This window comes from Eleutherodactylus coqui, chromosome 11 (genome assembly GCF_035609145.1).
Source record: "Eleutherodactylus coqui strain aEleCoq1 chromosome 11, aEleCoq1.hap1, whole genome shotgun sequence".
In the NCBI taxonomy this organism is placed as follows: domain Eukaryota; kingdom Metazoa; phylum Chordata; class Amphibia; order Anura; family Eleutherodactylidae; genus Eleutherodactylus; species Eleutherodactylus coqui.
Genome location: NC_089847.1, coordinates 102,437,825 through 102,465,115, shown reverse-complemented (window position 1 = coordinate 102,465,115; position 27,291 = coordinate 102,437,825). Strand labels below are relative to the sequence as shown.

General features: G+C 42.4%; 1 protein-coding gene across 1 annotated transcript in view; it reads left to right on the top strand.

Annotated features, from left to right (window-relative positions):
- LOC136582289 (SITS-binding protein-like) overlaps nucleotides 1–27,291 on the top strand; it is a 60,616-nt gene that overhangs the window by 24,160 nt on the left and 9,165 nt on the right. Inside the window, exons 2-8 of the mRNA XM_066583208.1 lie at nucleotides 1,500–1,671; nucleotides 12,920–13,127; nucleotides 16,638–16,788; nucleotides 16,954–17,148; nucleotides 18,257–18,528; nucleotides 23,198–23,334; nucleotides 26,531–26,652. Of these exons, the coding sequence (XP_066439305.1) occupies nucleotides 1,500–1,671; nucleotides 12,920–13,127; nucleotides 16,638–16,788; nucleotides 16,954–17,148; nucleotides 18,257–18,528; nucleotides 23,198–23,334; nucleotides 26,531–26,652 (1,257 nt within the window). The remainder of the gene's footprint in view (nucleotides 1–1,499; nucleotides 1,672–12,919; nucleotides 13,128–16,637; nucleotides 16,789–16,953; nucleotides 17,149–18,256; nucleotides 18,529–23,197; nucleotides 23,335–26,530; nucleotides 26,653–27,291) is intronic.

Genomic DNA, 27,291 nt, shown 5'->3' with positions numbered 1-27,291 from the left:
GCTCCGACTAAGGAATTGAGAGACGGCATAAACAAATTATATTCGGGAGATGTACATGTACGCTACACATGCACATATGGTAATAAGAGCATGTAGCTGTGCTGAAAGGAGAAGGGGCTGGAAACATTTGTCCCATTTCAAAAAAAATGCTGATAAAGCAAATTTCTGACATAACTCACAAGTGAAAGTTACAACACTTTTAAATGTCCTGTTATCCATATTAGCCAAGGCTTATTAAGTAAATTGCAATGTGAAAATAAGTAGATTTGGTTACCAGCTGTACATAGTTTCAGATCAGGAAATGCTAATTGCCCACAGAATGTTAATCTACCATAATACACAATAACTGTAGCTGCAAATAAAGTACACATGTGGCAGAGTTAGGTTTAACATTACAAAGATTAAAGCCACACTCTGCAGAAATGTCTTTTTTCTATCCCTGCCTCCTTCACCTGATTGCCTGTCACACTCCCAACATCTCTTCTGTGTATTCTAGTCACTTCACTGCACTGCAGCCCCCTGTCAGACACCATCCTGATGCTGATGTTTTTACTTTCACTTCCAATCATTACCATCATGCATCAGACCAACATTAGTTAAAGCTATATTATTTTTGTTTGCACAGGGGCAGTTTAATCATCATAAATATCTGTATTTGGCTAAATCAGCTACAGGCAATAAGCATTCAGACGAAAGGATGAACTGTGATCTCCTCTATTATAACTGTGTGACAGGAGCTGTGTGATCATTATTAGTAACTGTGACATGAGTTTCTGTCTGCTCTTTAACACCGATTCTGTGGTAGATCCATGTAACATCATCACACAAACCGAGAAACTGAGTAGAAAAGGAATCCATAACCCCCAAGTAGATCTGAGCTGGTCAGAAATACATATTATAATCACTAATAACTACAGAAGATTCGGTGATCCAGGGATTATTTTGATTGCCAGATTGGAGTCATGAAGGAATGTTTTTCCCTAAATGCGGAAAATTGACTTCTGGGTTTTTTTTTGCCTTCTTCTGGATCAACATTGGGGGGTAATAGGCTGAACTGGATGGGCATATTTCTTTTTTTGGCCTTACATACTATGTTACTATGTTAGAATTGACATTGCATGACCATCTGAGGAGAAAGAAGCTGGGACTTTCAAATAGGACGTAAAAACTAACCATGGTATGATTAGCCGACTTGTATATACTAGGGGTGATAGCTACTTAATGAATAAATTAAAAAATCAACAGAGAGGCGCTTTAAATGTGATAAATATATAATAATGTAAAGAAATCAGAGCCAATACTTGATGTATATGATCTACATACATACTTTTCAGAGACAAATAATATTGATGTGGGCTAATTAGAGATGGGCAACAATAAGGGCGGTCTACTTGCTTGAATAATATCCCGACCCTCCTTGGTTTAACAATACAACATTCTAGTTTTATAAGCCCTATTTTATCAGGTTTTGACCAAATCCTTTCTGCTTTTCTTTTTAGGATTGCTTTTCAATGACAAATGTATCATGGTATGGTGGAGCAAGCCTCAGCGCTCACCACTGGCCCATAAACAATGTAAATGTGGCTCTACAGCCATTTGTGATCAGTAACCTGAAATCTAGCCGTGGGGCCTATGGTTCTGTTTTAGAAAGATACTTCTTAGGATCAACTGGTAAGTCCAAAAATTACATGTTTTTTATATTGTATTTTTTGAGTTTACATGCATTAGAGTGTGAGCAGACTCTATATCAGAGAGTGATGGCTGTGCTGGATGTGCAAGAAACTAAACTGCAGTACTTTTCATGATAAATGAGGCAAAATTAAAAAAAAACTTGTGCATAATACCTTTAAATTTTAAACCCGTTGAGTTTAACAGTGGAAGCCAGCAACCGGCGTCGGGCGTCTTGTGTCTTAGACCTGAATTCACAGGTCTATTTCTGTTTGCCCTCCAATGTTGCTCAGTTATCACAGTAGGTCATGTAGGGAGGTCTCCTTACAACTCTGGAATTACGTATGCAAAGTTTCCATGCTGGTTAATATATTATACTGTGAGTAAGCTTGAAGAAAAACATCCATGGAGTCCATGAAGCTAAAGAGGGGCTGGTTATATGGCTCTACAGCCACGAATCCGATGACTCTATCCCAATTTTTTTTCCATATTCACCTTCTTTCATCCGGATGGGCTCTTCTTTGGTCCGGCTCCCGATGCTGTCAATGTGTCAATTTGATGGGCCTCACTCTCAGTGGATGACGCCAAACTTGCTTTTTTAAAAAAGAATCCAAACCCTTCGAATTTAAAAAATTGACGGCTACCTCTGTAAATGGCAGACCTTGAATATCATGTTCAGGTAGAAAATGCAGAGCTTTGAAATCATAGTGGTGCCACATTGTGGGGGTCCAGTAACACGTGGACAAGTAATTCTTTGGTATTAGTGAAACATTTTTTCAGTTTTGGGCAATCTTAGGCCCCCTTCACACAGACGTATGCATATTTGCACACAGGTGATCATAGTATTTTTGAAGAATGAACAATATTTTTTTGGCTGCCTAGTGGCGATTGAAATGGCTAAGAAAGACATGACGGCACTTAAGGTGAAAATTTTAAGAGTCTTTATTCCTTCAAGGACACAATAACAGCAACTTTTTGACCAGAAGGTCTTTGTCAAGCAGACACATACATAAAAATGTCTCATATATATATAGTTACTCAAGATAGAATTAGTCATGTAGGGCTTTACCGAAAATAAAATATGGCAATCAATACCATTATATATAAAGGCTTGCCATTCAAACCTCAATAAGAACGTTGTAAAGGGGACATCGAAACAAATCCATACTTTTGCCGATTTGAACATGTAGAAAGATAAATAGTTCCACTACTGAACATCTACCACTCAACCGTCTATTGAATCCCATAAATGTTTGCACTAACATGGGAATAATCAACGGCAAATAGGAAATCCCCATAATGGGTGTTAAATCACCCAAATGTGCATTTGTACTAACGCGGGATTATCTGAATAAAGCATCACGGAAAAAGTGCATATTTCAGACAGATTGTGTGTAGAGATGAGCAAGTATACTCACTAAGGCACATTACTCGAGCGAGTAGTGCCTTAGCCGAGTATCTCCCCGCTCGTCTCTAAAGATTCGGGGGCCGGCGCGGGTGACAGGTGAGTTGCGGCGGGGAGCGGGGGTGAGAGAGGGAGAGAGAGATCTCCCCTCCGTTCCTCCCCGCTCTTCCCCGCCGCTCCCCACCCCCCGCCGGCCCCCGAATCTTTAGAGACGAGCGGGGAGATACTCGGCTAAGGCACTACTCGCTCGAGTAATGTGCCTTAGCGAGTATACTCGCTCATCTCTAGTTGTGTGCATAGTTACCTATGCATAAAATTCCCAAAATAGAGGACCGAAAACGAAAACGTCCATATTGATATTCTCAATTAATGTAGCCTATCAGATCCACAATAGATATAAGGCCTCTTTCCTACGGTCTACAAAATCTCGCTGCAAAATCATAGCTACAAAACATATGTATGTGAAGCTCATGGTTTCCATTGGGTTCTTTCAGACTACAAAACATGTGAAAGAACCCATTGGAGGGCATGGGTTTCACATACATGCGTTTTGTAGCGAGATTGTTTCTGCCTGTGTGAGAGAGGCCTAAATCCCATGTTGAATATCAATGACCCAGGAAAGCATATTGTCTATGATTAAGGGCCACAGGCTTGTCTGAAACATGTAAAATGGCACATGCTTCTTGTTCCTCTATGTCTGTCTGGGTTTTTCAATAAAGACAGAGTTTTTATCCTACGTTGGATCTTCTCCCTTTTCCTGTACATTGGTTTCAATGGGTCAGTTCACACCTCCTTGTTTTGCGTCCCAAATTACACACACGTAAAAAAAAGGCAGCATGCTTTACTTTTAAGCACATTTGTTCACAAAAGGTCCCCATAGAAGTCTAAGGGCAGCTTCACACGCAAAATCTGCAAGCGCAAAGCACAGACAATAGAGCCGATTAATTTCAATGGGTTCGCGCTAATAAGCATGGTTTGCATGTTGTGCGCTGCTCCTCTTTAAGGGTTTAACACTCCAATGCAATCTATTACAAATACGGCATAAGAAACCCACTTGAAGTGTGTCTGTGGGCCAAGATTCGCACCCTGCTTCTTGTAACAAGATCTCAGGCCATAAGTAGTAGCGTGAGCAACAGCAGTTTCCTGAGCAGTCCAATTTTCTTAATGCAGTTCGTGTCTTCTGCAACAGGCCTGTTGACTTTGTCCATGTCAACTTGTCATGCAAAGGCCATAGCTTCTACCGCCCCCCAGCGATCCCTCAGCATTGCCTGGGGGGGTCAACAGCACTCTTCTCTACTTATGCTTTCTGTCCTTTCTTCAGCTCCAGTTGTTCTGCTCTCTCAGATGGGGCAATCCAGCTCCTATGCCCTCTCAGCCAGCAGTCCCCTGTCCTCATGTAAGGCATCTTTCTTTTCCCTTCTCCAGTCCTTGATTCCTGCGCTCCTGTTGCACACCAAAAATCGTGGTGGAAATATATTTGGCTATTTGTAGTCCTCCATCAAACAGCCATGAATGTTCAATGTATAAATTATAAGGGTTGTATAACTGAGTCCTTATAGACTTGCTGGAACCATGTAAATATCTGGACATAGAATTACTGGACAATGGTGATACTATCACCACTGCCTATAGAGTCTTGTGATTCTATTGTCTAATTAATCATTGTCTTAAAACTGAATTGGAGCCTTATGTATATTTGAAGCTTAGTGCTGCCATTGATTTAAGAATCAGTTTTGTTTATCTGATCTGGTTAATGGTCAATTCAGATTGTGACCTTTTTCGAGAAATAACTCTATGCATTGATATTTACGATGCAAATCTTCAAGCAGTAGATCATACTAAGTATAAAAGACTGGAGATGGTTTTGGAGAGATAAGGCCCATTTAGACACAACGATTAGCGCTCAAAATTTGCTCAAAAGCCATCTTTTGAGCGATAATCATTGTGTCTAAATGCGCTGCCATCTTGCTCTGTTCATGCACTATTCGTTCATAGGTGATTTTTCAGCAGGTGGCGCTGAAAGTATCCTTTCAGCTGGTGTCCCACTGGCAGTTCTCAGCGGTATACTAGCTAAAAGCTCCTGGGAACAATGCAGCTGTTTGCATATACAAAACAGCTCCTTTGTTCTCTGAGGTATTGCAATGGTATCCTGCTCTGCCTGCATTAACTCTCAAGTAGCTAATTAGCTACTTAGAGTTATGCAAAGATGATCGCTCAAAACTGTCACTCAAACTGCCGTTTGAGCAATTTTTGAGTGATTCTTTCAGTGTAAATGGGCCTTTAGAAGGACTTTGGACCTGTGATAGGGAAAACCCTCTCAGAGTGTCGTTCCCAAGAGGCCCCCTGTTCTTTGACTTTTCACCGCTGCTTCTCCGGTTGATGCACAAAGCAGATAAGGATATCTAAGGTCGCCTGCAGACGGGCGGAAATTCTGCAGCGGGATTTCTTGCGGGATTTCCGCCGCTGGAAGCCTGCATAGGATTGTGTTAACAAACGCAATCCTATGCAGACGGCCGCGGTTTGGCCATGCGAAATCTCGCGTGGCAAACAAACCGCGGCATGCCCTATTTCTGTTCGGGGCTCGCACAGAAACTTCACTCATCGTCCGTCGGCTCCGCTCTGGGCTTCAGATTCTTCCCAACGTCTTGTGCCCAGGTAGCCGTGAGACCAGGCATTCTTCAACCAGTTTCCTCAGATGAGGAAGGTGCCCATAAAACGGACCCCCAACCATTCCACTAATCTTACCACAAGTAAGACCGATCCTGAACCTGTCGGAGACAAGACCTCCAGTGGAGGTTATTTCAGTGCAGCGCAGCCAATTAGCAAAGTGGATTCACAAATAAACATACAGGGTACACTCTTAAGCAATGTCCTGAATGAGAGTTCATTCCGCCTATTTAGTTGTGGAGCACCCACTATTTGTTTTTAATTTGAGCATCCGCTAGATGTTCTAGGACAACTATTTTTTTTTATCATAGTGAGAAATTCCCTTTAATCAGAAGGGGCTCCGTGCCTTCATTCTTGTTCTTATTGAGGATCATTAACATCCATCAATAATATATTTCTGCATATCCAGTGACATGTCAGAAGATAGTTAGAGGTGAACATACCCCTTAAGGAATTTCACAACTTTGCAAATGTCTCTGTAATGTATGCCATATATATCTGCTCAGGGGCATAGCTAACAGGTCGTTGGTGATGCATATGACCCAAGTGCTGAGTGCCACTGTGGGGGGCATTAATAAGTTACTTGTGGCTAGGGTATTTAGATACTGAGCTTGGGCAGCAGACTTAATCTTTGACTTGTGTGAATGAAGGTCTAGCTGTAAATCCTGTTGGGTATTTGCTGAGAATGTAGATGGTACAAATGTTTTTTTATGATTCAGTATATGCCTTGCTTCAGTAATATTAGTGAATACTACTTGGGTCAGACTAACCCACTAGAGTACCAAAGTGGGGGCTCTGGCTCTGACATAGTAATGTGCCCCAAAGGGTCATTAGAGCCAAATAACTTGGCACTAGGCTCTGTTTCTTCTAAAAACCTATTCAACCTTATTGATTATATATTCTGTGTGTAATGGTAACAAAGTTTCAATACAATTAAAATGGATTTGCACATGTTCTACATACATAGTGTTACATTTCGAGCCAGAGAAGTCGATGAAGTGAGCCAAAATTGTTATTGCCTATGTAAACTAGGGTGCAAATCTACTATGGAAATCCCCTTTATCACCCTTAAAGAGAACATGAAGCATAAGCCACAAGAAGCATAAGCCCAATACAGATATGCACAATGCTTTAAAGTTTGATTAACTTGGGAATGGAGCTCTTGAGTCATAGAGGCGGGTCACTCTTTGCTCTCCCTGCCCGCAACATGTTGCCTGACAGCTCTCTCCCTGCTTGTGTATAGGAAGAGAGCTGTCAGACAATATGCTGAGGGTGGGGAAAATCCAGTACGGTCCACCTCTTTGATTCGAGGGCTCTGTCAAACATAAAACGTGTTTATTTTGGAACTCTGCAGTGTTTCAGAATAACACTTACATGGGGGCAATGTGCAGATCTGACATAGGTTAATAATGCCCATGATTCAGGCAGCATGAACCCGCTGACAGGTTCCCTTTATCCCTTATAAGGAGGTATGGAATTCCCAGTGAATTTTGTAGGTTGTGGTCCCCAGAATAGTCACTGATTTTGAAGGTGGGTATATATAGGGAAATGTAGAGTAGTCTGGGTAATGGTTAGAGTCCGGAATATAAATTGGGAACAAGAGCTACACAAAGGATGCACCTTTAAAAGTAGGGATCCTTTGCAATTTAAATAGACCATCAAGCCCGAAATCATCACTGCAACTCGATGAAGCTGTGAGTAAAGAACCTTGTCAGCAGGTGCATTCCCATACAAGGAAGAAGTAAGTCAGGTTGTCAAGCAACTTGACAAGGCCAATGACTGTGCAAGTAGGAACCTGCTACCAGAACAGGAAGTAGTGCGTAGCAGCATCCACCCAATACCCCCTCCTCCTGCCTGCTTGAAGAACTTTAAAAAATGTTTTTTGAAATATCCTCTCAGATCTCCTTGATCACCTTTGGAATGCAATTTCTTTGAAACTGAATTTCTCGCAGTCATTTAAATAATAGGGTTTCTTACATGTTCTCTTATAGTCCAGAATTTACTTGACTTTCAAATCAGTAGAAGATTCAGTAGGGATAGGAGCAGTCTTGATTTTTTTAGAAAATGAAGGGATGACAGGCGTTGTAAAAGCATAATATGGAAGGAGACACATTCAGAAGTAAGATAGCTGGGTTGATTTTTTAAAGTACCTGGAATGGTTGAATGAAATGTGGAGCTAGTTTATAAGGTGGGACCGTAAGCCAAATATTTCTTGTGGAAAATCAGATTTCATTCCCAGGCATTGGTGCTTGTCATCAGCCTTTACCCTGGAGATTTTGTACAGATGTCCACAACAGCAAGTACCTGATGCTGCTCCGTGAGGGAAAGAAGAATGACTAGACATCCACCATGGACTTTTTCAAAGGGAGATTTACCAGTGGACTCAGAGTTGGAATTTTTATGGATAAACGTGGCTTAAGGTTGCAGCCCTAACCAATTAACCTGGTGAGCATTCACATACGTTCGAAGAAACTGCTTGAAAACCACGTTGCTTTGTTCCATCTGACCATTACTCTGAGGGTGATAACCAGAAAAGAAATCCAAGGAGCTCCTCAAAGCTTTTTAACAATGCTCTCCAGAACTTTGAAACAGTTAGAGGAATGGACCCCAAACACCTTATGTTGTAGATCAGGAGATACAAAGGATCATCATATGGGAAAAGCTTTCAGATAAACCTTGCTCGTGGAAATACAAGTTGGATCAATAATACATACTGGATGTTCAGGAAGAGAGTCAGATGAGTCAAAGGATATGGAAAAGGATCTGCTCTAAAATTTGTCTCTGCCTGATCACATCAGTATGAATTCAAATTTAGAGAAAAAGAGTTCCCAATGTGATTGATGTGGTTTCAGACTATGGATTAACTTGAGATATTCTAGATGGTTGTGGTCAATTAAAATGGTAATTATTTTCACCACCAGAAGATCATGGTCACCAACAGAATACATTTTTTTTATCAGTCCCAAGGGATCAGGTCAATTCTGAACCACAAATACCCTTACTGGATCATGTGAAGGCCCATGTCAAAATGACGTAGCCAAGAAAATGAAGCTCTTGTTTCTTGAATGGATATTTTTTCCAATGTGAAGCTGTAGTTTCTAAGTATTAGTAGTGTTGTTTCGTGTGAATTTTGCTAAACATTTGGTTCAATGCAAACCTGAACCTCAGGTGGTTTATCTGGGCCAAAACTGCTAAAATTTTTCTTTCCTCTCTATTCTTCTTTTTCTTCATTAACTTTGCCTTAATTACAGCGCAAACATACTTAGATACACTCCTAGGTGACCGAAGAGTGTTATACAAGGCTTTTATGATTTTTTGATAATGTTATATACCAGTTTTAGGGCTATTGGTGAAGTTCCAGTTCAGTTTGAACTAAATTGGAATGAACCAATTTAGTTCGATTCTGAAGGCTGATCCTCTTAATGATAAGCAAACTTTTTATACCTCCTCAGAATCATTTCCTCTAAGGGGCATCTGACACTGTAAATAAATAAATCTTGGTATTTGTATAGTGCCAAGTGATGACAGTGCTTTCAGGTAATTATTACTTATTACCCCCCCACCAAGCTGGTTTCTCATTTTACTGGAAGGATGGAAGGCTGAGTAAACCTTGAGCCGGCTACCTGAATCAGGCCGGGATTGAACTTGCAACCTTCTGCCATAGTTTTTATCCTACAGTTCTACTAAACTTTTTTTATGTCTTTAATACACCGGTTCAGTGTAACAATTTATACATAAATTAAGACTAGTATTCTGTGCACGCAGTATAAAGGTTCTAATACCTTTTCCCGATTCATTTCATTTGTCTATGGGTTTGTCCATGTGTCAACTGTTTAGATGGATTGTATTACATATCATTGACTACAATAGAGCTGATGACATTTCGGAAAGTGTATTTGATAATTTACTGTATTTTAAAGAATCAGTTACTAAAATAAGTACTAGAATATTTTATCTCGTAAGTAGTCTCTTGGGCTAATTCCCAGGTCACAGGTTCTGCTTAGAGAATAGAGAGTAGAGCCTTGTAAGTAATTGACACTTTCCTAAAATATTAATGGAACTTTTATGGAGCATTGCAAATATAAAACAAAACAAATCAATCATAAATAATGACCGATTGCTGTCTCCTTGGAATAGCTGTGTCTAGTACCGCATCACAGTGCTGTTTTCATGACAGGTAAATCAACAAAAATGCAAGCGGGCTCCAGAAGACAGTCATGTCATTGGGGAGCCTGGAGTGATTGTGACATTTTTTTATCATTTCTAATAACTGGTATGCCTCATATGTTATTCAAGTCATATACACTGTAGAACTCTGCAATATGTGCAGGCAAATAATATTTATACGTATGAATATAGTGCCTTTATATTACTACTTTTCTAAGTAAATTTCATCTTTAAATGGCTGTAGTGGTATTTTAATTGGGTTCCCCATTAGCAGGTATAAAAGCCCATTTAGACACAACGATTCTTGCTCAAAATTCGCTCAAAGCCGTCTTTTGAGCGATAAGTGCTTCATCTAAATGCACGGACATCATGCAGTTTTCATGCACGATTCATTCCTTGCTCAATTCTAGAAAAGTAGAATTGAGCGATGAACTCTTAGCAGGCTATTATCACAGTCGGCAGCGCTGATAAGATTCTTTCAGCTCATGTCCCGCTGGTAGTTCACAGTGGGATGCAAGCTGTAATCAGGGAGAATAATACAGCTGTTTGCTTATGCAAAACAGCTGTATTGTTCACCGAACGATAACGGCGGTGTCCTGCTCTGCCTGCATAGCTCTTTAGTAACTACGATAGACTATGCAAAGATGATCACTCAAAACTGTCACCCAAACTCTCGTTTGAGCGATCATCTATCAGTGTAAATGGGGTCTAAGTCTACCATGAGACAAGTTGAGCCTCTGATCTCAGGCGGCACCCTGCACTATCACAGTGTGTGTGTGTGTGTGTGTGTGGTGGTGGTGGTGGTGGTGGGGCAATATTACAGAACTGCTGTCTGAGGGACCTCTACTTATCAGCTGCTACCTTTTTAAAGAAAAATAACAGATAAACGTGCTTCTTTTAGCCCCTTGAAGACCTGACATTTTTGTTTTTTTCCTTTTTTCTTTCTTTCGGTCATGCATTTTAAGATCCATAAGGGTGGACAACCACTTGCGTTTTTATTGCCCGTTTTTCTCATGCGATATCGCTGCATTTTTTTTCACACAATTGTAAACGGGACTTTCTAATGTTAAAAACGCATCGCACAAAAATCGCAAAGCACCAACTTGTGATGCGTTTTTAACATTAGAAAGTCCCATTGACAATCGCGTTAAAAAAACGCTCAAGGAAAACGCAAGTGTGCAGGAGCCCTAAGTGAGCTGAACTAGAAAGACAATGCAATTGTGCCATTGTTTTTCGACTTTTGTTTTTACAGCAGTCCAACAGAAAGGGTGGCGGCGGGGGGCGGGGAGCGGTGGGGGAGAGCGGAGAGGAACGGGGGGGGGAGGGGATCTCTCTCTCACTCTTTCCCCCTGCTCACTCCCGCAACTCACCGCTCTCCCCCGCTGGCACCCGAATCTTTAGAGACGAGCGGGCAGGTACTCGCATAAGGCACTACTTGCTCGAGTAGTTTGCCTTAGCGAGTATGCTCGCTCATCTCTAATTGTCACCCATATGACTAAGTGCTTATCATCCAATAAACTGGAGATATATGGGAAAAAGTAGTGATCACATGGGAAGAAACTTTTCTGAACTTTTTGTTACAGTCTGCCTCACAAAAAGAATGCAGCCAACAGCTATACAGTAATACAGTGATACAGTTACGCAGCTTTTGGCTGCATTCTCATTGTGAGATAGACTATAGTAATTTAGTTGAAGAACATTTCAGAACAGCCATTCCCCACTTAGCCTCAAATAACGACCTATACACTACATACTGAATTACTGCACTAAGTAATCACTGCATTAGGAACAGCTGGAATGTGACATCTTGTGATCAGTAATGCGGTATCACATGATGATTTGCTCTCAGATAATGGGCTGACCTCTCCTCTGTGCAGCAGAAGGCACTATTTGGCAGTTATGGGTAAACGTGGTGGTTTAAGTGACTTTGGCTGCTGGTGCATTGTTGGTGCCAGTGTTTCTACAATAGTTGAACTTGTTCGCTGCTCCTGAACCACAATATACCAAGACAGGTTGAACCATGGACAAACATCCAACAGATGATTACACAGCAGCAGGCCACGTGTGGTTGATTGGAGAGGTGAGCTTCAAGTGGCATGTTGGGTATCTTAGCAGCAATATGTCACAGTGGACCAACTGGCCCTGCAGTACAACAGTGGGGAAGTTAGACAAATTTATGCAATGACCATGCATTGTACCTTGTGTAGACTGGGGTTCAATAGCCAAAGACCAGCAAGGGTGTCCCTATGACCCCAAATCATTGCCAACAATGTCTTCCCAGGGGCATATGAAAAACATCAATGGTCCTTGGTCACATGGCAGTAAGTCGTCTGGAGTAACAAGTCCTGTTTCCTGCTAAACCATACTGGTTGGCATGTGGTGTAAACAGCATGAAGCCATGTCTCGTGCATGCACCACTGGGGTTGCACAAGCCAGGGGTGATAGTGTCGTGGTCTGGGGAGCATTTTCATGGCATAGCCTAGGACCATTGGTTATCATACCACAATCCTTGAATGGTGAATGCTACAGGATCAGTCAACTGAGCATCTGTACCCATATCTTGAGGAAGTCTTCCCTGACCACAGTGCCATTTTTCAACAAGACAACGCTGTGTGTCATTGAGCATGGAGCACTAGGGAGTGGTTGGTGGAACATGACAATGAATTCTCCACACTGCCTTGGCCCTAAAACTCACCAGACTGTAACCCCATTGAACATGTTCGGGATATACTGGAAAGGGCTTTGAGATCTGTCCCCACTTATCCACAACTGGCGGAGCTGCTGCAGTGGGCATGGGTCGAGTTGAGTATAGACCCAGATCACTAGGTTAACCCCCTCCCCATATTAATGACAATGACTAGACAATACTATGATGACAGTAAATTACAGACATTGTAATTTCATCATTCCACCACAAAATGATATTAATAATATGTAAGAGGGTAACTGTGTAATATGGTGTCTGATTTATTGTTACTGTTGTTATTTTTACCATCATTATCTTGTAACCAGGTGTATCAGTTCTGATCAGTCCAAATGTTCCGATTTCCATGACAATTGAGAAGAATAAATATTTTTGCGTGGAGACACCAGCAAGCACTGAGAGGTTCCCACTACAGTACACCATGTGCATTGGAGAGTCCATGCAGACTGTTCATCAAGAAGTAGGAAATCAGCTATATAAGAACCAGAGGATGCTCCCAAACCTCAGTATTATCAGGTGAGGCAAAAAAAAGCAGACAAGGAAATCCTTTTACCCATTTCTACACCTGCAGTAGGTCTTGCCGATGCAGTTTCTAAGGTCCCTTTACACAACACGACTGTCAGGCCCATAAGTACCTAACAGTTGTCCAACAGACTGCTACCTGACTGTTGATCCTGTACTTAACCAGGAGCAATAGTCATTAAAGTGAATGGAGGCTCAGCGGCCGGGGATCATTCCGGCCACCTACCTCTATTCACAGTAAACAGGAGTCGCTCAAACATTGAGTGGCTCCTGTTTTACATGGCCATATAGAGTCGACTGGCTTTTATCACTAGGCAATTTTTTTCTCAGTGCCCTGATGGCAGCCGCATATACATGGGATGATTATTGCACAAATTTGCTGTTTCCGGTAATAATCAATCCATGTAAAGTACCCTTTAGTCACCATTTATCTATCTCCTCCCATCTTCTTATAGGGACACTTTAAAATGATGTTCCTAGAGCAGTGGTGGCAAACCTATGGCACGTGTAGCCCTCCTTGCTGGCACACGCCGCTGTCGGCCGCTCACCACGTTAGTGAATACCGGCCGGGGGCCGCAGCTCCCCTGTCGGTATTCACTCAGCGGCACTGATCCCGGCGCACACTGTGACTTCAGTGTACACCCAGGATCCTCCTCCTCCCTCCCCTGACGTCCTACTTGGTTCTGCGAGAGCAGAGGTAGGAGGCGTTCGGCAGCACATTGACGTCACAGTGTGCACTTGGGATCAGCGCAGCCACAGCGCTGAACAGCGGCGCTTCCATGAGGAGGAGGAAGGGGTAAGTATATGGGTCTCAGGGGGGCACTATTACTACTGGGGGCCATTGTGGGATGTCACTAGGGTACTAGCCCTTCACTACCCTGGTATGTCACCATTAATAAAGGGGTTATCCCAGCACACAAAAAATCTTTCAAAGCTGCGTTACCTGCTTTGAAAAATAACATAAGTCATACTTGGCTCACTCAATCTTCAATCTCCCCCACCGTTCCTGTTTCACTGGTCCCGAACACGCCTGTACTTCTGGATGTGGCAGAGCTGATATTTCAACAATGAGACATGTGACCACTGCAGCTAATCACTGGTGAGTGAGTCCATGATTGGCTGCAGCAGTCATATGTCTCTGGTGGCAGTGATGTCATCGTTGGTTTGCTGCAGCTGGAGTGAAGAGCAGAGGAGGATCAGGCTCTGGCGGGACAGAAGTAGCAGGTAATCAGGTGAGGTATGTCTTATTTTATTTTTTACAACAGGCAGCATTTAAATCATCTATTTCTTTTGATAACCTCTTTAAAATAATCCTTCGGTTTCGGGACAAAATTCAGGAGGAGGGTATATTATCCGGAGTTGTTCTTCTCTGCCACACCTCCAGTCTACCATTTCTAGGCCATGTTTTTGGGTGCACAAAATGTTTTCTAACTACCCAATGAGCACTGTGCACTGCTTTCTGATTAGCAAGTGCATATCATGTGAGTAGCTCTAGCCAATCAGAGATCAGGTATAGTGCATTAGTAGTCTAACATTACCAATACTCTGTGGATATTAGGTAGTTAAGAGATTGCATTGGCCATTTTGGATGGTCGAAAATGGGACTTGAACCGGCAAATCGGAGGGATGGCAGAGAACATCTGCAGGTAATACACCCATCCCCCTCCAGTCCCAGGATAGAATTTTGTCCCAAGATCGGAGGGTTGCTTTAACTCCTTCATTACTATGAACCAGTTTTTCTCAACTCCAGCTTTCAAGTACCCTAAACAAGTTTGAAGAGGTGATTTAGCTGTGAAGCACTGCTCTAGACTTTCAGAAATGTTAAGATTAACCTATTCTATATTCTAGAGCATTCCTAGACAAAGGATGTCTCCCTTAACTCCTTTACCACTCTAGACCACCAAGGATTCTTCAATTAGACTCCTCAGTATCCCAGACCACCATAAATACAAAATATTTGGGTCAGAAGCGGCGCTCCAATGGTATATGGAAAAATAGAAAACAGGACTAGTGTGAATAGACACTCACCGCAACTGATCCGGTCCTATGGTTAAGAGACCGGTCAGTTCGTTGGTCCACAAGGCCTTTCAAGCCAAATTTGGGGCAGTACACGTTGACAGTCCTAGAACATCCCCTAAGGGAGAGCAGCAGCGAGCGACTCCAAAACAATCGTGTTGAGGAGGAAAGAAATATATATTCAAAATAGGAAAAACTCACTTCATGCGCTCCGTCAAACTGTGTCAGAATAGAGAAATCTTACTTGTTGAGGGGTGCCTGGACTCCTGGCACCCCCAATATCCAAGGAAGCAGAAAGACTCCAGTGGAGCAGGTGTATTTCTCATAGGTCGGTTTATTACATATAAAACAAGTGGATTGGCGCTGCAACGCGTTTCGGCTTCTGTCAAGCCTTTTTCAAGCATAAAAGACAATTGGCAAGTGGTCTCTATTTATAACAAACATACACTAAGGGAAAAGGAGGAAGGGGAGGGGGAAAGGAAACAATCACCCTATGCAACCTCTAAATAATAGATACATTACGATAAATGGTATCATATCCCCATTTTAATGGCACTCTATTGCTGTTATTTGTATAATATGTATAAAATAAAACATATCAAGCGGTGCCCGCAAAGTAGCGCGGCGCCGTTCAATGACGTGGTGGGAGGCTTCCCAAGGGTGACGCGATAAGACCCCGCCTCCTTCTTGTAACCTAGGATACTTAACGCTTACCCGATTGATTTCAGGGAATGTTCCATCTCCCGGTGCGGCAAATAGCACTTCCCCCTTTCTCCCTGGACTCCAGAATATGTCATTGAACGGCGCCGCGCTACTTTGCGGGCACCGCTTGATATGTTTTATTTTATACATATTATACAAATAACAGCAATAGAGTGCCATTAAAATGGGGATATGATACCATTTATCGTAATGTATCTATTATTTAGAGGTTGCATAGGGTGATTGTTTCCTTTCCCCCTCCCCTTCCTCCTTTTCCCTTAGTGTATGTTTGTTATAAATAGAGACCACTTGCCAATTGTCTTTTATGCTTGAAAAAGGCTTGACAGAAGCCGAAACGCGTTGCAGCGCCAATCCACTTGTTTTATATGTAATAAACCGACCTATGAGAAATACACCTGCTCCACTGGAGTCTTTCTGCTTCCTTGGATATTGGGGGTGCCAGGAGTCCAGGCACCCCTCAACAAGTAAGATTTCTCTATTCTGACACAGTTTGACGGAGCGCATGAAGTGAGTTTTTCCTATTTTGAATATATAGACCACCATAAATGTTACCAGTAGCCTTTTCGTTACCTTAGACCCCCCTCACTATCTAGATTCTTAAAATCCACGTGTCATGCAGCACTCCCTTAGATCATCATCACATAGAGCAATGATTTTACAGACTTTACCCCTATTGCTGGCTAATTTATAGTATTAAGAATATAAAGTATTTCACCATGCTTTGGCAGTACATAGCAATAATGACTGTTATGGCCTCCAATACAGGATGCCAATCTGGAAACATTACGGGGTATCGGATTCTGCAGCAAAACTTGAAAGAGAAGTAAGGTCGTTCCATAATAAATTAAGGAGGCATGGTCTGGGGGAATGCCTGATATCACTCAATGAACATTCCACAATGTTGCTTTCTATGAAGGTAAGCCTGCTTGTCAACCTTGCAATATGTAAAAACATCTGGTGCCATTGTAATTTTAAAAAGTTAGTTCAAATTAGAAACCAGAACCCAATGTTATAGAACGGTATTGCGCTAGATCATTTTTAATCACTGTAAAAATCTTTTTTTTTCTATGTTTTTTTCAAGGACCACATACCAATCACAGACCAAGGTGGAAAGAGTCAAAGACGCCGCCGGGATCCATATGCTATTAAGAATCTCAATATTTCAATTACCTCATCTACGTACCAAAGTGTTAATTCAGAACAACTGCTAAATTATTTGAATGAAGGACAAGACAACTATTGGCTCAGTCTCCGCTCACACTTAGATGGTTCACTGGTATATATTATTGGTTTTACTTAAAGGGGTTGCCCCACTTCTAGCTGTTTTGCTGCAGGAAGCAGACAGCTCCATACATTGCAGTGGCCGGGGTTGGTGTTGCAGGTTGAGTCCTACTGAAATGAAAGCCTGCAGTACCAACCCGGGCCACTGCACTATGTATGGAGCTGTATGCTTCCTGCAGCAAAACAGCTAGAAGTGGGTCAATGCCTTTGAAGTATACAAATACATATAATTAATATTGATTATTTAGTTATATTTGTTAAAATAAATGTGTAAAACTTTTGAAAAAACTTTACATGTAGGCCACTCTGGATATGCCTAAAACTACTAAGAAAAGTATTATACTAACTTATTCTGTTATGTGATAAGCTGAGGCCCCAAGTGTAGAAAGAATAAAGGGGATGGCATCGAAGAAAGTGGTCAAAGAAGTGGCACATAATTCGAGTGATACAGTACTCAACATTAAATGGGTTTTCCAAGACTTAAAGGGGTAGTTCCAAGATCTAAAGTTATACCCTATTCACAGGATCCTGAGAAGGGGCTTCCAATGGTCCCTACATAAACTGAGCGTATGTTGTACATGCATGCCAACATTGCATTCATCACTATAACAATATCGGAAATTGCCATGTACCAGCCCTCAGCAATCTCCGGCGCTTGCTTTGAAATGAATGGAGTGGTGCATTCACGACCTCCCCTCCATTTATGCAGGAACCACTGGGATTCCCATTCTTGGGATCAGTGGGGATCTTACCCTCACCAATTATAACGTTTTCCACTATCCTGTAGATAGCGGGTAATTTTAGATGTAGGGAAAACCCCTTTAACTATTGATGACCTACCCTCAGCAATAGGAACTCAATGGGAGTTGTGCCTGTATTACCAATCCAGGCCACTGTAACATTGACAGAACTGTCTGCACTGACCATGGGTCCAGCAAACAGCTCATTGGTGGACACTCCGAGAGGCAACCCCCTCCCCCCCAACTATTCAAGAGCTATCCTGAGGATAAGTCATAAATATGTAAGTCCTGGAAAATCCCTTTAAGTAGATAAGGAGACAGATTATTTTACATATAATCATTTCATATTTTGTTTCTCTATAGACTCCGATCCTGTCAAAATGGAGGGGACAATTTTCTGTAAGACTGAATATAACGAATGAAGCTGCGATTCACTGGTACTTTACAAAAGTGAATAATTTAATAAAGAAGCTTGGGGCTGAATATGTTGTCTTTGAAGGTGCAGAAGGGAATACATTTCTTCAGCACTCGATACAAGCTCCCAAAGGATTGGAGGGGGACTCTTATAATGAATATCTAGCAGCAGAAGCAGTTGCAAACCTCGGCAATTCTGCAATTATTACTGCAAGTACAAGGTAAGGCAACTGAATTCTAATTAGCTAATGAGTTTAGTTTTTTGGCCAACTACATTGAATCTCACTTGGTAGAAAACATAGGTAAATTTTGACCCCCAACAATGTCGGACCAGCTTTGTTCATTCTGCTGGAATAGGACATTACAGTTTTCGACTAATAGAACTAGTTCTATTTTAAATAGCTTTAGCTCTAGTTCTATGATTTTTGGCCTTAACACAGAACTGAAACTACAACCATTTGAAGTTGGGTTGGGAATACTGAATTTACAGTTGTCAGTTTTCAGTCAGTGGTGCAGAGGAACAAAGGGAATAAAGATGAGCGAACGTACTTGTTTAGGCCGATTTCGCAATCGAGCAGCGCTTTTTTCGAGTAACTGACTACTCAGGCGAAAAGATTCGGGGGGCGCCGGGGGTGAGGGTGTTGCAGAGGGGAGTGGGGGGAGAGAGAGAGAGCGAGCTCCCCCCTGTTCCCCACTGCTACCCTCCGCTCCACCACGCCGCCCTCCGAATCTTTTCGCCCGAGTAGTCAGTTACTCGAAAAAAAGCGGTGCTCGATTGCGAAATCGCCCTAAATGAGTACGTTCGCTCATCTCTAAAAGGGAACGATTCTCCTGTATATTCCTCTGTCTGAAGAGAGGGGTGACATGAATGTTTGTTCATGTTATCACTCCTTCATCAGTCACAGAGTATATTTCCTCTCTGATTGTCACATATGGGGTTTTCCCCCCCAGAAAAAGAGTGAAATGATAAAGAATTGCTCATCTAATCACTCTTCTACATTGTTAACCCCACAGATGTTGCAGTCATTGCTAACCTTGGCATCTACATTTTTTAAGAGGGAAAATAACATTTTTAAACTTCTTTCTCTTACACAAGACTTTAAATATAGAAAAAATAAAAAGAACGCATAAACCCTACACATAAGTGGTATCACTACATCCATAATTATCCATACTATAAAATGTTACCTCATTTGTCCAGCATGGTAAATTCTGTTAAAAAAGCTAAAATAACACTTTTATGATCACCCACTTCCCCAAAAAAAGGACTAAAAAAGTAATTTAAATGTCATAATCGTACTGAACCATAGAACAAAGTTATCATGAAATTTAAACCACACTGTGAACACCATAAAAGTAAATAGCAACGGTGAAAATACTTATTTTCCATTGTCCCCCCTAAGCAAAAACAAAAATTAATAAAAGTTCTGCAATAAATGCTATGTACCTAAAATTGGATCGTATAAAAACTAGAACTCGTCCTGCAAAGTACAATATCTTGTACAGCTACGCTGACAAAAAATGAAAGCGTGATGATGACCACTGGAACACAAGAGGGGTATGATTTACTGGCTTAAAGGTTAAAATAAGTTATAGCACTAAGGGGTTAAGAATGCGCTTAGGGCAACTGCGTACTGTGTCAAATATATTGACATGAGATGTAAATTCAAAATCTACAATTAAAGGTTTTTCCAATTTTTACATGACTACTGGGGGGTTTAGAGGTTGTCAAATCAGTGACAATCCCTTTCACAATGCAGCCTTGGGGTGATTAGCTGATCATTCTGGGCCCTGCTCCTGCCACCCCCCCAGCCCTCCTTCCTCAAAAGCTGCAGGAAAAAAGTAGTGTCACATGATGTCCATTCATCTGAATACAAGGATGGCTCAAAAGGAGCAAGAACCATTCTACGGGCTCCTTTGCACAAGCGTTTTGTCGCCGGCTGAAAATCTCGACCATCTGAAGCATTGGATTCGAATGCACTTGTTCAGACGGGCAATTTTTTGGTGCATAAAATCGGACGGCAGGAAAATATAGCACACACGATGCACGTTCCAGCCGGCCACTTTTATGCTGACCGGAAAAGATAGGTCTGAACCTATCTTTTGCCAGAATATGCAGACTGGTCCCATAGACTACTATGGGAGCCTATGAGAGCAGCCGGAAAAAGGGAGGTGGGAGGCAGTTAAGCAACAGCTGCTAAACTCCATCCCCCTTCCCTCCTCACGCTGCATCTTGCCGGCTTCTGGCAAAGGGAGGGAGCAAGACTGAGCGGGAGATAAGCACACTAGCTCTGCTAAGCTTCTGCCCCGTCACGCTCCCTCCTCTTGCCGGCAGCCAGCCAGGGGCAAAAAGGGGGTGAGAGTTTAACACACTACCTCCCGCCCCATCCCGCCCACTCCCTATGCCGGCAGCCGGGAAAGGGGGAGGGAGTTTGGCAAAGCTGAACTCTCTCCCCCCGCCCGAAAGTATTCTCGGCCGTCTGAATGGGCGTTAAAACAGGAGATGCAGCCTCGACTTGGTCGCGGCTGCCTCTCATACATGCGATTTTCAGCCACGATGCAGGCTGCCAAAAATTGCAGCACCCATGTGAATAAAGCCTAAGGCCTCGGTCACACGGGCGATTTTTCGCGCGATTTGCACCTGCGCATGCGATCGCCGATTTTATAGAACCATTGCTTTGCAATGGTATCGAACACATGAGCGCTTTTTATGCGCTCGTCCGATTAATTATAGAACAGAAATCGCAGATCGCGCCTATCTGCGATTCCTGTTCTCTATATGCGCTCAATGGGGCCGGCGGCAGCAGCGCCGACCCCATTGAGAACATATACAACACAAATCATTCTCCTCTGCCACAGCTGTAACAGCTGTGGCAGAGAAGAATGATGTTTGCCCATTGAATTCAATGGAGCCGGCAATACAGCCAGCTCCATTGAAAGCAATGGGCTGCCGCCGATCGCAGGATGAATTTTCGGGAAGGGCTTAAAAATATAAGCCCTTCCCTGAAAATCATCCAAAAATGTGTAAAAAGTTAAAAAAAATATATACTCACCTTGTCCCCGCAGACAGAGTTCAGCCGCGGCCGGCCGGCAGTTCTCCTGAACTCAGCTGTCATTCAATAGCTGAGAGCTGCCCCTGATTGGTCCCTGCGCTGAGCCAATCAGAGGCAGCACTCACTCACCCATTCATGAATTCAGGAGAACTGCCGGCCGGCCGAGGCTGAACTCCGTCTGCAGGGACAAGGTGAGTATACATTGTTTTTTACTTTTTACACATTTTTGGATGATTTTCAGGAAAGGGCTTATATTTTTAAGCCCTTCCCGAAAATTTATCCTGCGCTCGCCGGCAGACTATTGCTTTCAATGGAGCCGGCTGTATTGCCGGCTCCATTGAATTCAATGGGCTGGACAGCGCTCCACTGCTCGGGCCCGTTTCAAAGGAAACGCGGCTAGGAGCAGATTTTTCGGGCGATTTTTCGGCCCCGGTCACGCGATTTGCGGATGCGCATCCGTCATGCGATCCGCAAATCGCGGCATAAACGCCCGTGTGACCGAGGCCTAATAGAGAGAAAGTCCATTTCAGCTAATAGAGGATACCAAGAAAGTTACACCACTTTATGGTGTTCGTATATGCTAACAGGGCATATAAATAAGGGTTTTCTTCTTGGGACAACCCCATTAAGCTTGAGTTCCAGATGCACGCCTCACCGTGGATCAGACCCAAATCCAATAGTACAGTCCAAATAATGCAATAGAAGGCAGCAACTGCGGTGCAAATGTAATCACAGTTGGTTGAACTGTATTCCATATTGCCCATATACAGCTACAGCGATGTTTCAACACGCATGCCGAGTCTTTATCAAGCCGATGCCCCATTACTCTTCACTTCCTATTGCAGTGGATGTGAGCTGGTGAGTGTCACACGCTCTTGGGTGTCAATGACGTTATGGCTGTCTTGTTGCAAGAGGAAGTGGAGAACAGCGGGGGACCGCATGCCAGAAGAAGGGGAGTGATGGTGAATTGGGTGTGGACATTATGGCTTTTTAAAATCTTTTTCTTGCCTGGTGAGCAGATTTTCAAAAACTTAATTTTTCCTGGATAACACCTTTAAGTGCTGTGTATGCAGCGATGGAGCCAGGAGGCATATTTGGTATTTCAGCCGCACTTCAGTAGCGGTGAGCGATTCCAGCGACCTGATTGGTTGTTGGGTACACCCCCGCTCCTTTGGAGATGTGCAGGAGTGGCCGGCCCGTTAAATAAGCAGCAGCAGGGCCGTAGGAGGATCGGCAACTAACCCCAACCCTAAACCCTAACCCAAACCCTAACCCTAAACCCTAAACCCTAACCCTAAACCCTAACCCTAAACCCTAACCCTAAACCCTAAACCCAACCCTAACCCTAAACCTAACCCTAACCGTAAACCGAACCCTAACCCTAAACCCTAACCCACAGCTGGTCTCGTGAAGTAGCACTTGTGCACATCTCCAAAGGGGGGGGGGGGGTGTACCCAACAACCAATCAGGTCGCTGGAATCGCTCACTGCTACTGAAGTGTGGCTGAAATACCAAATATGCAGCCAGGAGGGCGTTCCTGCGAATAAACATTCAAAAATAGACACTTTGGAAGGGGTAGTCTGCAATGGACTACTCCATAATGGTATGTTACTAGTTACCCTATTATGGTGAGATTCACAGAGACCAACACTAATTCATATGCTGAAATGTCATTATAGGGGCTTTGAATGGTCTAAGGTAATGTACAGTATTATGAATAACAGCACTTGCTCCAAACATTGTTGGGGACATCTGTTCAACTTGAACATTCCGATACGGCTTGGAAGATGATGGATGATGCATCATTTCATACCTTTAATTTGTTCTTTGTCATCAGATCCAATCATTTGCCGCTCTTTGTTCAGATGCATCTGCTTCATTCAGATTGGAGCTACCAAGGGCTAAAAGGAATCATCCCGTCTGTTCTACATTACAGCTTGTTGGGATACAATTTTTTCATTCCAGATGCAGTAGGTAAATGATGTTCTTTTTGGATTAGTTGACTATTAATAAAAATGATTATTTTTTCTCCTCTTTTTCCTATTACTCCGGCTACCTGTAATGAAGCACCCTCTTTACTAATATCTCCATTATTGTCCACTGATGCCAATAAAAATGGTTTTGTGTGAGTCCACACATTCAGGTTGTGTTCACTTTTTCTTTACATTGTTTTTGAAGGCCAAAACCAGGTGTGGATCCAAAAAAGGGGATAAATTGTAGCCGTCTTTTATTCTTTCTTTCTTTTTATGATCCTCATCTGGTTTGGGCTTCAAAAATGGCATCAACAAACCTGAACATGTGAGCGCACCCTTATGCATGACTCCAGTCTGATCCAAAAGGTCTTGGATTCTAGGAGCTTTCACATGCATGATACATAAGAAGAACTGATCATAATCTTCTATACTGTAAAACAGAACCAGGCAAGTCAAGTAGAAGACTTTGTCAAGACCCAAGTATCTAGACAAATCTCTGAGCCTCTAATGATATGAGGTTTTCAACAAGTTTATTATGATTGATGGTTCGACCATATTGGTGAACCACCGGTTCCGTTTAATAACACCCCTTGCATTAAATAAATGCATTTAATACGTATCCAAATATTATTAAGAAGTAAAGTAGGAATTATGAAGACAATGTTTTAGATGACATAACAGGTGATATTTGTTGTCCTCCAACCAAATGTAAAAGCCTTAGGTAAACAACAGAGATTACTTATGATTAACAATGTGCCTCCTTAGTTAGCCATGGGCGCCATGATGATATTATGTGTGTCCACTACTACATTGTTGGATCATGGCAGATCCAACCATATACAAGGTTGAGGCTGCACGTTTCTCTATGAGATGATGCTATGGTTGTCAAGCTTCTTGGCAACCTCTATATGTCAACCAAGCCCAAGTGCCCCAAGTCAACTGACTGCTTGGTATCCTCATTTAAGTTTAACTTCCAAAGTCTGGACACCTGTTATGGGTGGGGAGAGGTCATTGAGATCACTCTAACTATGGCACCACAACAGACTTATTCGGTCTAGCAATGCTTGAAAATTCTTAGACAGCATAATTGCCTGCCACAGACATTTGTTTCATGCTAATTTTGTTCCATGAGTTTATGAACAAGTGGAAAATAGAAGCATATTATGTTCTCCAGTATCTTTATAAGTAAATATACAACTGTGAAAATGCAACCACAAGTGAAAAGAATACACCAAATGTTGATTCCGTTCTCTGTACTACAGTCCAATATGGCAAAAAAAACTTAAAAAGGATGAAGCAGGTGGTGGTGTTATGTATTGGCAGTGAAAGAAGGAGGCGGCACATTTAAAAAAAGAACTAACTTTACTAAACAAACTGGAATTATTCGTCACTCCATGGGAGGGTATGAATACATTTAATAATATGTATAATTAACCACAATTTCACACTTATGATATACTGTATGTTTCTATAGAACAGTCTCCATGCATGCGGGATCAATGCACCATAGGTGCAGGATGCATCTCCTCTACTTCCCTTGGCATCTTTTGCCACCATGTCCATTAGGCGATTACTTCGGTGGTACAAGACTTTTTGTACATGTACTTACATCCATCATCACTAACCATTGCCCTCGTGATGCTTCATACTCATTATTGTACTCTGTATTATTAAAGGTCCACGGCATGTCAACCGCATGGCCCAATGCACCATAGGTGCCAGAGCACATCACTAATTTTAGGAGCATCTTGTCACTACAGGCTCACATGCACCGTAGGTGTGAATATTATCTTGATTAACTTTAATGTCACAGGAATCTAACATCATCGTAAAAGCGCATAGCACTGTGATCCCAAAGAGCCCTGTATCCCGTCACATTGTTTTACACTTCACGTTGTATCAACTAACATCTTATATCATGTGAACATCCTATAACTTCTATTGGGTAAAAATCATATAACTCCCATTATCTTACTAAACCTGAAAAATGCGTCATCCCAATTCTTGCATTCCCCATATCATGCTCCCTGGGGAGATACTTCCTCAGTCCTAGCTTGTACGCCATAATCACCATCTCTACTATGCGCACACTAAAGTCATTGGAACGGTCCTACATTTTTTGCAGTTTTCGTCAACTAAAAGTCCATGGTGCTGTCATCCTCTTTGGGGACAACGCCCCTTACAGGAATGGAGACTCTGGCTCCTTCCACGCAATGTGTAATCTTTTGGCCCCTAGATCATTGGCCCCATCTTGCTGACATCTCTCATGGGTCTTTGATAATGGCTGCTACCCCGTCCTTCACAGCCCTGCATGCAGCTCTCACATTACTGCTGCCTACACATTGGTCTGGAGTCTGTCTCTGCCTCTGTGAAGCAGCTCCTGCTGCTGCCACACACCACTCAAATCTATGGGCCAAGATGGCCACTGTGACATTACCTGGGGGCAAGGTTTAGTCCTCATGCACAGCCCCAGCACACAGAGCTAGTCCTAATGACTTTCATTACACTAGTCATGTCACATAGAAATATCAGGGGATCGAGCAGCAGATGGGGTTTATATAAAGGAATGTGAAATCTTCACATCATAAAAAGATATCCTTTATTAGGTCCCCAGCATACAGGATATCTTTTTATATACACCCCATCCACTGCTCGATCCTCTGATATTTCTATGGACTAATTTGGGATTCAGAAGTCTCTCCCTTTGTGAGTATGTATGCTGTGCTGCTGACCTCATTCCATATTGATTTGGACTGCTACACATCCTCACCCTCTCTTTACCTCTCTTGAGAGGGTATGATTGAGTCAATAGAGTCTGTAAGTGGTGATATGTTGTGATATCACAATAACTGCCATGTCTACTTTGTACCAACTATCTACAGCTTTCCATCTGGTATTGAAAAATCTGCTTATCTTGGCTCAGGCAGCAGAATAATCATGGTTCTATCCCTAACTATCACTGCACTAGTGAATGATTGATTTCTGACTGAATTGTAATATCTGAATACTGTAGATAATGGCTAGAATTATATTGTTAATGCAAGTTTTGGAGGAATGGTTGATGTTAGTTACTTGTATGAGACGGATGAAGCCAAATTACTGATTGAATTCTGCATTTTAATGTTTTGTTGTATACAATATAAGAGTTTAATAGATACTATGTATTCAGTGTACAATATTTGCAATGTCTTCTGCAGGTGGGACAATTGCTGATGAATTCATAACAGAAGAGGAACTTTTTATCCGATGGCTGCAAATTGTCACATTTTTACCTGTTATGTCATTTAATACTCCGCCATGGGTCTGCTGCGATAACTGGGTGAGTTGTCATTTGAAACGGAAAAAGCATTCATAGCAGAGGCGTAACTTGAATCTCCTGGGCCCCGATGCAAAACCTGTAACAGGGCCCCAACTATAATACTTTATTCATAACATTGGGTTCCCTATATGGAGAAGAGAGGCCTTATGGGCCCCCTAAGGCTCCGGGGCCCGGGTGCAACCGCATCCCCTGCATCCCCTATAGTTAATTCTCCTCTTCTGCCCTCTAAGTCTCATCCACAGTGTCTAGATCCTGTATATGAAGACTATATCCTATGAAGGGTTAAACATGGCTCCTTGTACAAGACGATCTTGATGGCGTGTATTTCTCTTCAGTCCCTACAAGTTATACTTCAGAGGAAGATTAGCAGGAAGGGAAAAGTTTCACTTCACCTAAGTATCTGTTTTTTCATGGGATAGTCCTGTGAAACGGACTTTATATGTAAATGTGCTACAAAAAAGGCAATTTTGTTAGTGTTTCCATGGGGTGCAGCATAAAATGTTGAGGTACATAGTTTGAAGAGATTTTAGGGTTTGCTATAGGCCATCTGCACACGACCGGGTCGATTATGCATGCAGGAGCCTGCAGGGAATCTGACTCTGTGCCCAGCCGGCATTTGCGCTTACCTGCTTTTCTTCT